This window comes from Chlamydomonas reinhardtii, chromosome 14 (genome assembly GCF_000002595.2).
Source record: "Chlamydomonas reinhardtii strain CC-503 cw92 mt+ chromosome 14, whole genome shotgun sequence".
NCBI classification, from domain to species: Eukaryota; Viridiplantae; Chlorophyta; class Chlorophyceae; order Chlamydomonadales; family Chlamydomonadaceae; genus Chlamydomonas; species Chlamydomonas reinhardtii.
Window position 1 is genome coordinate 1,656,965 of NC_057017.1, and position 12,160 is coordinate 1,669,124.

The 12,160-nt window shown below is 64.8% G+C and overlaps 2 protein-coding genes across 2 annotated transcripts in view; both read left to right on the forward strand.

Moving 5' to 3' along the window:
* Positions 1 to 48: 48 nt before the first annotated feature.
* CHLRE_14g619133v5 (uncharacterized protein) lies at positions 49 to 7,249 on the forward strand. The gene is made up of 13 exons (XM_001689790.2): positions 49 to 406; positions 495 to 880; positions 1,223 to 1,320; positions 1,857 to 1,976; positions 2,485 to 2,606; positions 3,196 to 3,400; positions 3,751 to 3,852; positions 4,187 to 4,310; positions 5,009 to 5,145; positions 5,475 to 5,573; positions 5,798 to 5,873; positions 6,065 to 6,183; positions 6,490 to 7,249. The coding sequence occupies exons 1-13, from the start codon at positions 183 to 185 to the stop codon at positions 6,583 to 6,585; spliced, it is 1,908 nt and encodes a 635-aa protein (XP_001689842.1). The 5' UTR covers positions 49 to 182; the 3' UTR covers positions 6,586 to 7,249.
* Positions 7,250 to 7,358: 109 nt separating this feature from the next.
* CHLRE_14g619166v5 (uncharacterized protein) overlaps positions 7,359 to 12,160 on the forward strand; it is an 8,716-nt gene continuing 3,914 nt past the window's right edge. Inside the window, exons 1-6 of the mRNA XM_043070148.1 lie at positions 7,359 to 7,680; positions 7,824 to 8,003; positions 10,505 to 10,561; positions 10,905 to 10,973; positions 11,796 to 11,837; positions 12,080 to 12,121. Coding sequence (XP_042916821.1) covers positions 7,531 to 7,680; positions 7,824 to 8,003; positions 10,505 to 10,561; positions 10,905 to 10,973; positions 11,796 to 11,837; positions 12,080 to 12,121 — 540 coding nt within the window. The 5' untranslated portion in view covers positions 7,359 to 7,530. The remainder of the gene's footprint in view (positions 7,681 to 7,823; positions 8,004 to 10,504; positions 10,562 to 10,904; positions 10,974 to 11,795; positions 11,838 to 12,079; positions 12,122 to 12,160) is intronic.

Genomic DNA, 12,160 nt, shown 5'->3' on the forward strand with positions numbered 1-12,160 from the left:
GCATTGCCTCAAAACTCTCGAGTGCTGACAGCCCTTTCAGCAAGTCGCTGTGGTGCATTAGTGAAAAGGTGGCTGATAGCAAACCTAGGACAGGGAATTACAGCGCCGCGACTGGCGTGGCAGAAGTTCTTTCGGCACCGACACTTCAATCGCCGCGCAGGCGCTGAGTTACACAGCGCGCCATGCCCGTGCTGGCAAAGTTGCTGGGCGGTGCCTCCAAGGCATCGTCCCTGCAGCAATTGGCGGGTCTTGGTCAGCGGGCGGCCCTTGCCGCGACACAGCAGGCTGGTTTCGCTTCGCAGTCCTACCCGGTGATTGACCACCAGTATGATGCAATTGTCGTTGGAGCGGGAGGAGCTGGTCTGCGCGCGGCGGTGGGCCTGTCGGAGCTGGGCTTCAACACAGCGTAAGATGTCGGTCGTGACCCCGCACACTTGAACCGGGTCTGGTTGTGCCACGTTGGCGACCTGGTCCACCCGCCCCGCCCCGCGCAGGTGCATCACGAAGCTCTTTCCTACTCGTTCGCACACGGTCGCTGCCCAGGGCGGCATCAACGCCGCGCTGGGCAACATGACCGAGGATGATTGGCGGTGGCATGCTTACGATACAATTAAGGGCAGCGACTGGCTCGGCGACCAGGACGCAATTCACTACATGTGCCGCGAGGCACCAAAGGCCGTGATTGAGCTGGAGAACTACGGCCTGCCGTTCTCGCGCACGGAGGATGGGAAAATTTACCAGCGTGCCTTCGGCGGCCAGTCGCTGGACTTCGGCAAGGGCGGCCAGGCGTACCGCTGCGCCTGCGCCGCTGACCGCACAGGTCACGCCATGCTCCACACGCTTTACGGCCAGGCCATGAAGCACGACATCCAGTTCTACGGTGGGTTTTGTACAGCGGGGGGGGATGCAGGAGAGGAGGGGTGGGTGGTGGTTGGGGGACGGGGGGAGGGTGGGACGGCGGTTGCGGCGGAATGGGTACTGCGCAACCGTCACCGCAGCATGTCAGCGGGATAGCCCTGGTACTGACATGTACGCGTCTCTCCGGTGCTTGATAAGCACAATTTCGCAGCCAGACGCAACGCGGTTGGCAACCTCACGAAGTGTGTGGCCCTAGCCGGTGACGCGTGTAGCCCCAGCTGCGCCTCCAATCCTCAATACTCCCAATTTATCACACTTGCATGAATGGATGGCACACCCTTCCGTCGCCGCCGCTGCGCCGCAGTGGAGTACTTCGCTCTGGATCTGATCATGGACAGCGACGGCGTGTGTCGCGGCGTCATGGCGCTGTGCATGGAGGACGGCACCCTGCACCGCTTCCAGGTGCGCGAGGGGTAGCTTGAGGGGTGGACTGGTGCCGGCGGGGGTGTCGGCGGGAAGGGGCTGGCCCGGGGGTTAGGTGGTGGTGGGAGCGTACCCACTGGGCTTGTCAGGGGGAAGGTGGAGAGGCGAATGTACAAGCGCTAGGGCGGGCTACGCGCTGTGGGCTCAAGGAACTAGGGCAGCCATGGCCCAAGGGCGGCCGGCCTGCACACGTTGTGGGGGACTTGAAGGGCTGAGGGGGGGGCGCTGCGGCGTACGGCATGTGGCAGCGGCACCGGGCCGGGCCAACAGCTGCGGCCCGGAATGGAAGTGCAGCGGCGAGTCCATGGGTTGGTAGAGGAGGTGAAGGCGAGGGCAGGAAGGGAGGCGATGTCGTGCGGCCTGTCCCTGCCATTCTCCTACCCAGACCTACCTCCCGCGCGCCCTCTGCACTGCCCAATGCACCGCGAACCCGCAACTTCCACCTCGAATTGCTACCGCCGCGTCCAAACCACCCACATACACACACACGTCTTTCTGCACTCTCGCCCCCACAGGCTCACCAGACGGTGCTGGCTACGGGCGGCTACGGACGCGCCTACTTCTCAGCCACCTCGGCACACACCTGCACCGGAGACGGAAACGCCATGGCGGCGCGCGCCGGCATCCCGCTGCAGGTGTGCGTGCGGGCCGCAGTGCGCGCTGGGGGCGCCGGGGAGCCGGGGTGCAGGGAGCAGGGAGCAGGGAGGCCAGCTGGGTGGCGTGGTGGGGGAGTTGGGGGCGTCGGCGTTGGCAGCAGCTTTGGGGATGGTGTCGCGCTAGGTCATGCGCGCTTTGCAGGGCGCGAGGGGCGGGCCTGACGTTGACTCGAAGGAGCAAGGCGGGCCGCGGTGCAGCTCTCGCCCCCGGTGCGGCCTGGCCCGACACCCCCACGCTCTCCACCTCGCTCTTTTGCATTGGCCTCGGTTTAGTTTGGGCTGGTATCTACCCCCACCCCACCCCACCCACAAAAACACACGTGTATGGCGCGCACGGCTTGTATGCACGTATTGCGCGTTCATTTCTCGTGTTTCCACACACACACATGTACACACACACACAAACATACACACACATATACATACACACACGTGTGTATGCGCAACGTTTTACTTGTGCTCTTTAACACGTGTGTATGGCGCGCAGGACCTGGAGTTTGTGCAGTTCCACCCCACCGGCATCTACGGCGCCGGCTGCCTGATCACGGAGGGCTCCCGCGGCGAGGGCGGCATCCTGCGCAACAGCGAGGGCGAGCGCTTCATGGAGCGGTGAGGGAGCGGGGGGGGGGAGCTGGAGAGGGGAAGCGCGGGTTGACTCTGAAGCATCCCCGTAAGGACACAGTCGCGCTGCAAGAGGGGAACCGAAGTTGTGGTGAGCTGGTGGTGGTGCGGGGCGCTTCGAACATTTGGGGTGGGCTAGATTGGGGGGTTAACATTGAACCAATCCCGTAAGGAAACAGTTGCGCGGCAAGGAAAGCTGCCTCTAGATTTGAAGGGAGGGGGGTTGCTTGGGCATGTGGATATGGATAGGGGGCCGCACGCCACAGCGGCGCCAGCGCTACACCAGTGCTGTAGGGCGCCAGCGCTGGGGTGCGCAGCGGCGGCCACCAGCACCCCGTGACGCCGGCAGCATCATTTGCGGGTCCAGTGCTTGTGCATGCCTTCAAACCTTGCTCTTCGCCCCGCAAGTCGCCGGCATCTCCCCAGCTACCCATCTGACTCCCCAAAAACAAACCTCCCCTCCGGGAGCTGGTCGACGGCGTCGGTAACGCTTGCTGTTCATTACGATGATCTACGGTCTGCCACTTCCTTAACTAATCATGAATGTACACCTCCCCGGACCCCGCCGCGCCGCCAGCTACGCGCCCACCGCCAAGGACTTGGCCTCGCGTGACGTGGTGTCCCGCTCCATGACCATGGAGATCCGGGAGGGGCGCGGCTGCGGCCCCGAGAAGGACCACATCTATCTGCACCTCAACCACCTGCCGCCCGAGCTGCTGGCGGAGCGCCTGCCCGGCATCTCCGAGACCGCCGCCATCTTCGCCGGCGTTGACGTGACCAAGGTGCGGAGAGGAGGGAGGGAGCGGGGAGGAGAGGAGGAGGGCGGCGAGGAGAGGAGGAGGGCGGGGAGGAGAGGAGGAGCGCGGGGAGGAGGGCGGGGTGGAGGAGGGCGGGGTGGAGGAGGGCGGGGTGGAGGAGGGCGGGGTGGAGGAGGGCGGGGAGGGAGGGGCGGGGAAGGTTGTGGTAGCGGGGAGGCACTGTGGGGACAGAAACCAGCATCGGCGGGGAGGGGCCTAAACTTTGCCGCGATAGCAAGTTGCGCCCGTGTTTTGGCCCGCTGTCAGATGCCTCAACCTCACGGTGTGCTGTTCTACGCGTCCCCCTTACCTCCCATTCCTAAATCCCCTCGCAGGAGCCCATCCCGGTGCTGCCCACGGTGCACTACAACATGGGCGGCGTGCCCACCAACTACATGGGCGAGGTGCTGGCGCCCACGCCCGACAACCCCGACAAGGTGCGGGGCCGTGTGCGTGTGCGCGTTTCCACCAGCGTGTGGGCCCTAGCTAGCAGGACTGCTTCCTTACGGGATTGGTCCAAAGTTAGCCCTAGCTAGCAGGTCGCCCTGAGCCTGCTGGCGCGGCCATCCCACCCACTCCACACGCACGCGGCCCACCGACCGTCCGCCGGCGCCCCCTCCCACTCCCGCCCTCCCCATGGCCTGCCGTCTACCATTTCCTTAGCTACTCATGAATGCAACCCCTCCCATCCCCGCCTTCACTTCTTTAATTAATCATGAATGCAACCCCTCCCGCCCTTCCCCCGCCCTTCGCCCGCCCGCTCCCCCCCAGGTGGTGCCCGGCCTGTTCGCCGCGGGCGAGGCGGCGTGCGCCTCGGTGCACGGTGCCAACCGCCTGGGCGCCAACTCGCTGCTGGACATCGTGGTGTTCGGCCGCGCCTGCGCCAACCGCATCGGTGGGTGGGAGGGGTGGTGGGATAGGAAAGGGATAGAAGGGGTAGAGGATACGCACGGTGTGGTGTGTGTGTGTGTATGTTAAAGAGCACAAGGTGTGTGTGTGTGTGTGTGTGTGTGTGTGTGTGTGTGTGTGTGTGTGTGTGTGTGTGTGTGTGTGTGTGTGTGTGTGTGTGTGTGTGTGTGTGTGTGTGTGTGTGTGTGTGTGTGTGTGTGTGTGTGTGTGTGTGTGTGTGTGTGTGTGTGTGTGTGTGTGTGTGTGTGTGTGTGTGTGTGTGTGTGTGTGTGTGTGTGTGTGTGTGTGTGTGTGTGTGTTTGGTGTGTGTGTGTGTGTGTGTGTGTGTTTGGTGTGTATGTGTGTGTGTGTGTGTTTGGTGTGTGTGTGTGTGTGTGTGTGTGTGTGTGTGTGTGTGTGTGTGTGTGTGTGTGTGTGTGTGTGTGTGTGTGTGTGTGTGTGTGTGTGTGTGTGTGTGTGTGTGTGTGTGTGTGTGTGTGTGTGTGTGGAGGGGGGGTGTTCGGGGGTGGGGCGCGGTGTGAGGTGAGGACGGGGGCATAGCGGAACAGTAGTGATGAAGGGGGTAATGCTGACGTTTATGCCCAAGCTGCTGCAGCCCCTGCCCTCCTGCCTCCTGCGCCACAACCCCGTACGTAGTGCTGAGTCCTCGACGCCTGCGCCACTGGCCCCTCCTACACCCCACAGGCCAGATCATGAAGCCCAACACCCCGCACAAGCCGCTGCCCGCCACCGCCGGCGAGGGCGCCGTGGCGCGCCTGGACAAGCTGCGCAACGCCAAGGGCAACCTGCGTACCGCCGAGATCCGCCGCAACATGCAGAAGGTGGGGTGGGCGCGTAAGACAGTGTGTACGGGGTGCGGGGTGCAGGGGCAGGCGCGACATGTTGAGCTTGGGCAAGGCTGGTTCCGGCATGGCCCGCAATATGTCATACCGTACCGTGTGCGTGTGTGCCTGTGGATACATCTGCTATGGCGTCTACGGTATATTTCTGCCTGCAATTGCTCATTGGGTGCCCTAGAGCTTCACGGAAACAGGCCAAGCACAAGCCCTGTAAAAGCCACCGGCAGCCCACTCACCTATCAGCTCCAACCCAACACCCCATCTCCGCTCCTGTTTCGTCCTGCCTCCTCCCCACGCCTCCCCACCTGCAGGTGATGCAGAACAACGCGGCGGTGTTCCGCACGCAGGAGTCGCTGGAGGAGGGCTGCAAGCTGATTGACGAGACCATGGCCTCCTTCCAGGACGTCAAGGTGTGTGTGGCGGCGCCGCACGTGTTCGTGTTGTGTGCTAAGAACGAAACGAAAGCCCTTGTGTTTTGTGTGTGTGGAGCACGCGTGCACGGTATACCGTGGAGGTGTGGGTGGTGTGTGGCATACAGCTATAGCCGCATAGGAGTGCCGTGGGATTCCTAGCCTCACGCCGCCGCCGCCTTCACCCCACTCACAACCGCCGCCGCCGCCTGCTGGCCTCACAGACCACGGACCGCGGACTGGTGTGGAACACGGACCTCATCGAGACGCTGGAGCTGGAGAACCTGCTCATCAACGCAGGTGCGCGACTCGACCGCTTGAACCCGGACCAAGTATCCTGGGCATACCGGGCCGCTACCGCTTTTCGCGTGGTGCTGCACCAATTACCGTTCCACGTATTACATTGTCTTAAGGCAACCGGCAGCCGCGGTTTTATCGCTGTTTGTGTTGACCTGGTTGGTTTCCCGTGATCCTCGTGCCCCTGCCTGCAGCGGTCACCATGCACTCGGCCGAGAAGCGCAAGGAGTCGCGCGGCGCCCACGCGCGTGAGGACTTCACGCAGCGCGACGACGCCAACTGGATGAAGCACACGCTGGGCTTCCTGCCCTCGGTGAGCGCCGGGGGCGGGCGCGGTTGTACCTGGGGGCGGCGGGGTGTTTGTGTCGGTACAGGGAGGGTTGGCGGGGCGTGCGGCATGCGGGTATGGCCGGATGCGGCGGTCGGCATGGCGTTGTGTGCGGGCCCCGCGCCGCCTTGCCTCCTCTCGCCGCTGGCCCTGTTGCTCTACCTGCCCTCCTGGACTACACAACCCCCCCCCGCCCCCCCCGTAACCATTGCTGTTCCCCAAGATTATCTACCGTCTACCACTTCCTTAACTTAATCATAAGTGTGAACCCCCGCCATTCCCCCCACACAGACCAACGACAAGGTGAACATCAGCTACCGGCCTGTGCACATGAAGCCGCTGAGCGAGGAGATGCCCTTCATCCCGCCCAAGCCCCGCGTCTACTAAACCCGCGGCGTGGCCCAGCTCTGCGTGGCGAAGCTGCGCTATCAGCCAGGCGCAACGAGCTCGCGCAGCCCGCGTTGTTGCGTTTCGGAGATCGCGGTGCGGATGCGAGTTGCCGGGGGAAGAAGTGGGGTAGGCTTGCCAGGTGCACAACGGGACGTGCGCTCGTGTGGTGCGCGGCCACGCTAGTAGAAGCTGGCCGCGTTGCTTGGCTTGGTTCTGGTCGGACAAGTATTCTTTGCTAGCCAACGTCCTGCGCGGCATTGCGCGATAGGAGCTAGTGGCCCGGGTAGGCCAGGGTTGGGCAAGGGGCTCAGCAGCATCGCACGCGTGACAACAGTGTCGAGTGTGTGGTATGTGGCCGGACTCCAGTCCCGAGGAAGCTTATTTCTTCTTAACTTGTGCATGTGTGGTTTGAGAGCGTTTGTTCAGGTGATTGAGCGACCGGGTAGGGGCGGTGACCACGTTTCGGGGTCGACGCGACAGCCCAGGCTGGTGAGGCCAGTCGTGTGCGTGTGCGCCATGATGCAGTCAAGTAGGTGATTACAAGTAGATGAGACGCGTTTAGTTTGCAAGTGTGTGCGACCCGCACTCCCGAGACGCTAGTTGCGACGCCTCGAGCGCATGGCTTGACAGCAGAAGCGAAGGCGTGTAACATGAACGTATGGACATAACCCGTTGCAATTGCGAGCGGGCCAGGATGGGCAAAGGGCTGCAATGTGGCGGGCCCGAAACATCAAAGCGTCGCATCGCTGACACCTGCCATAGCTAAACAAGACTTCGTTCCCCACGTCGATGCGTTCCCTGGCCCGGCTTACTCGGTCTCATTGCCCTAATAACTGCGGACTCTCTATTTCGTCCATCGGCAGCATCGCGCGTTGCTCCTCGGTACTGAGGGCGCAAGGGATAGAGGGGCGGCCTCGCGGCCCCTCTGTGCCGCAGGCGGTGATGGCGCAGCGGTACTCGAAAGCATACCGCTCCAAAGAGGGCGCTCCTTCCGTGGCGAGGGTCTACCCGGACGTGTGCGAGAAGGCACCGGCGGAATACAGCGCCTATGAGCAACTAAAGATCAGCTGGGGCGACCAGGATAACTATGAGGCAAGCAAGCGGGGAGCATGGTGCCGGCCGACAGGCTTTCGGAAGCCCTCTTAGGGGCACGAGCCCAGGCCTGACGGTGTTGCCGCAATGGTCGGTATACCTCAACTTTTGCATGTGTTTGCGGGCCGCTTGACGCTGCGCAGGTCGTGCGCAAAGTGGGCCGGGGCAAGTACAGCGAGGTGTTCGAGGGCATCAACGTGGTGAACGGCTCCAAATGCATCATCAAAATTTTGAAGCCGGTCAAGAAGAAGAAGGTGCTGCGTGAGATCAAAATTCTGCAGAACATCACCGGCGGCCCCAGCATCATCGGCCTCTTAGACGTGGTACGTGTGTTAGCTTGGCCGGCGTGGCCTGGGTAGCTATCAATTAACAGATGGGTGGGGGATGCAGGGACCGGCCTTTGTGCGCAGGCTGGGGCACAGGGTGGGGAAGAGACAAGCTGAGTGGATGCAGGGGGGTTGCGGTGTTTTTGGGACGTTTGTCCCGCACATTCGACGGCTGTTGCATGTGCATGTTGCCCGAGCCGATCCACCGTGGGACACTAGGATGCAGCTCTAGTACCGCCACGCGTTTGGAGCTAGCGCCATGCATGACGACGTGTGTGGCAACACCGACGGCTGGGGGCGGGAGGGGGGGGGGCTGGGCTGCACCCTCAGGCGCGCGCGGCCGCCCATCGCCGCCGCTGCCGTGCATCTCCGCAACGCCGCGCAAGGCCGGGCATGCCAGAGCCGCAATCACAGGTTGCAGTAGCATGAGCGGCAGCAGCAGTGCCTAGCAGTTCGGGCACGTAGCAGCAATGCTGTGTTGGATGCTCACGAGCAGCTCGTGGCAGCAGCGCCAGCGCACACAGCCGGCAGGTCGGTCGGTCCCTGCCTGCGCCATACGCCAGCGGTGCAGCGAAGCAGTGGCCGCGGCCGCAGCGGCGGCGATGACACCTGCGGCTGCCAGCGACGCACTCTCCGATGTCGCGGCAGGGCCGCGGTGAGGTCCAAAGCCTCACCGGGCTTGTGCAGCTAGGCGCCAGCAGCAACGGCGTGCCTGTGCAGACAGCTTGCGGACAAGCTCGCATGTGGACAGCTGCCGGCTCCTCCTCGTCCTCCTGGGTGCCGTGCCACACCCGGCGCGCGGCAACAGCAGCAACAGCAGCAGCAGCATGTCTGGACGGAATTGGGGAGGCGGGGGCTGACCAGCTCGTGGGATTGCAGCGCGTGGGACTTCCCGGGTCACGCGGGTGCTGCTGCCACAGCCGGCGGCTGTAGCCGGGGGACAGCCGTATAGTTCTCGTGGCAGCAGGTTGAGCGCGGCCGCGGCAGCCTGGGCGACGCTGTGAAGGCAGCAGGCCGCAGCAGCCGCAGCAGCCGCAGCAGCCGCACCTGACGCGGAGGCACTGAGTTTGGACGCAGCGGAGTTCGCACGCGGCTGCAAATGCGACGGCCCCAGCAGCCAGCGTTGGGGTGTTGCGGCGTTCATGGCGTCGCAGTCCGCCGCCGCAGTGCTGGCAGCATCAGGCGCGGCGGCTTCTGGGTGCGCGACGGCATGGCAGCCAGCGCCCCCCCCTCCGTCCTGGGTGCCGCAGTTGCGAAATGGTTGACGCGCTGGGCGGCCGGTGCCAGGGGGCGGCAGGCGCGCAGGAGCGGCACCGCGGCTGGTGCGGCGTGCGGTGCGTCGCCGCCTCGTGGACATACATGACTGACGTGGTGGGGCGCTGGTGCGAACCCAGCACCGACACCGATTGCGGCCGCAGCCGCGGCAGCAGCAACCGCGGCGGCGGCGGCGTTTAGAGGCACAGCGGCAACATCACCAGCAGCAGCAGCAGCACCAGCCCATGCAGTGGCCTGTTGGGGTGGCAACGCCCCACGCGGCGGCATCCACGGTCGCGACGATGTGGTGGCTTGCGCGGAGGAGCAGGGTACCTCTGCTGCCGCACCGTGCCGCCTGCATATTGGCGCAGCTGCTCTGCCCTCGCGCCCTGTGCCGCCTGGGCCCCGGCTTCTGCCGCCGCGCTTGCCGGCTACGCCGGGCGCAGCACCAATGCCCATGCCCATGCCCATGTCCAGATGGCCTCACGCCTGGCCTGGCCGCTGCTTCTGCTGTGCCGCGGCAACGGCTGTGCGCCCGGTGGCGGCGGCGGCGGCGCATACAGCCGGCGCCGCCTCATCCCGCTGCCGCTTTACTGCTGCCACTGTCTGTGGCGCAAGCAGTGCGCTTGGAGTTGGGGTTCACAGCCCCCGGCGGCAGTTCCGGCGGCAGCTCCTGTGGCTCCAGCGGTGGCAACTCCGGCGGCGGCTCTGGCGGTGGCGGCTCCGGCGGTGGCGGCTCCGGCGGTGGCAGCTCCGGCAGCGGCACGCCACTGCACCTGGGGTGGCGCTGCGGAGCTCGCTGGCGGCACACACATGCCGCTGCTCTCTGGCGGCGGCGGGTCCTGCATCAGCTCCCGCTGCCGCCCCTACAGCAGCTCCCGCAGCCGTGTCCCGCAGGCGGCGTGGGGGCTGCGGCAGCTGCAGCAGTGGCGGGGCCCTGCAGCCCAGACACACCGGCATCAGCTGTAGCAGCAGCAGCTGTAGCAGCAGCAGCAACAGCAGTAGCACCCGCCAGCCAGCAAGTCGGGCGCCGCCTCCCCGCCGACGCACGCAACAGCGCCCGACTGGCCTGTGGCGCTGAACCCATCCGTGCCCCACCCAAACCCAACCAGCACTGCTTGTCCCTTACCTCCCGCTTCTCCCCCTTCGCACACCTCAGCCCTACGCCCCCGCTTTGGCACGCTTAGCTCTCGCCCCGCCCCCTGCCCTCCTGCTTCCGCTGCTGCTGCCCCCACACTCCACAGGTCCGCGACCCCGAGTCCAAGACGCCCAGTCTCATCTTTGAGTACGTCAACAACCAGGTGCGTGTGTACGCGTGTGTGCGTGTGGACGTGTGCGTGGGCGTGTGTGATGTGGATGTATGTGTGTGCGGGGGAGTGGCGGAGTAAGCCGTCCATGACAGGTGGGCTGGGCGCTTGGGGAGTTGCTCCGGGAACCGCGGACCGAGACCACCATCCACCACCACCACCATGCTCGCAACCGCAACCCCTCCTCCCTCATCCTCCTCCCTCCTTTCCAACCCCACTCCTCCCCCTCTCCCACCCCCTCCCCCGTCCTCCCCCTCCCCCTTCCTCCCCCTCTCCCTCCCTCCCCCCGTCTACCACTTCCTTAACTAATCATGAATGTAACCCCCCACACACACAGGACTTCAAGGTGCTGTACCCCACCCTGACAGACATCGACATCCGCTTCTACGTCTACCAGCTGCTCAGGGTGTGTGTGGTTTGGGGGGAGAACAGGCGGCGGGGAGGGGGGAGATGGGGGGTGGGGGGTTAACGTTGAACCAATCCCGTAAGGAAACAGTCGTGGTTTGGGGGGAGGACAGGCGGCGCGGGGTGGGAGATGGGGTGCGGGGGGGTTGTAAATACCAGCCCAAACTAAACCAAAATTAACGAAAACGAGCGGAGCACAGGCAGAGGCGTTAGTTGCAAGCGGTAATACTTATGGGATGGGGGCCGAGGCGTCATGGAGCAGCAGGGTGGGTGGGGGGGTGGAGAGGGACGGGGGTGGAGTGGGGGGAGGTGGTGGAGTGGGGGGAGGTGGTGGATGCGGGGTGGGAGATGGGGGGTGGGGGTGTGGAGAGGGATGGGGGTGGAGTGGGAGGGGAGGGTGAGGGGAGCATGAGGGGTTACGAGGACGTACCCATAGTGCAGGTGGCGGGGGGCGGGGGGAGGTGGTGGCCGTGGCGGCGGGGTGGTGATGGGCGTCGGAGGAGCGCGTGGGGAGGCGCGCGGGGGGGGGGGGGCTGTGTGGCGGGATGGGGCGGAGCGATGGGGAGATGGTCGATGGTGTGATGGTGTGATGGTCGATGGTGTGATGGTCGGTGGTGTGTATGTGGGTGCTGTGGGTGTAGGGCGTGGGGCTCAGCGGCCGCATTGCAGTTTGGTGTTGTGGGTGTTGCAGCGTGCGGCCATGCCCTCTGTGCCCTCCTTGCCAACCACGCAGCCCCATCCCCCCTTGGCCCCCCTAGGGTTTACTTGTGATTGGAATGAACTAACCCCCCCCCCCTCCACATACCGTACACACGCCCTGCAGGCTCTGGACTACGCCCACAGCCACGGCATCATGCACCGCGACGTGAGTGGAGGGCGGGGGTGGGATGGGGAGGGTGGGGGTGGGGTGGGGTGGGGCGGGGGTGGGGGTGGGGTGGCGATGTGACAGCCGTGCCGCCCGCGCATCCCTGCCCAACTGCGGTGCTGCCGCGGTGGTGCGGTCCCACACCCTTGGCCCGTGTGCACACGCACGCGCATGCTTCACACACGCCCTCGTACCCTACAAACACTCACCCGCCCTCCCCCCCACACACACCCACCCCGCAGGTCAAGCCGCACAACGTCATGATCGACCACGCCAAGAAGCAGGTGGGGGTGGGGGTGGGTGTGTGTGTGGGGGGGGGGGTG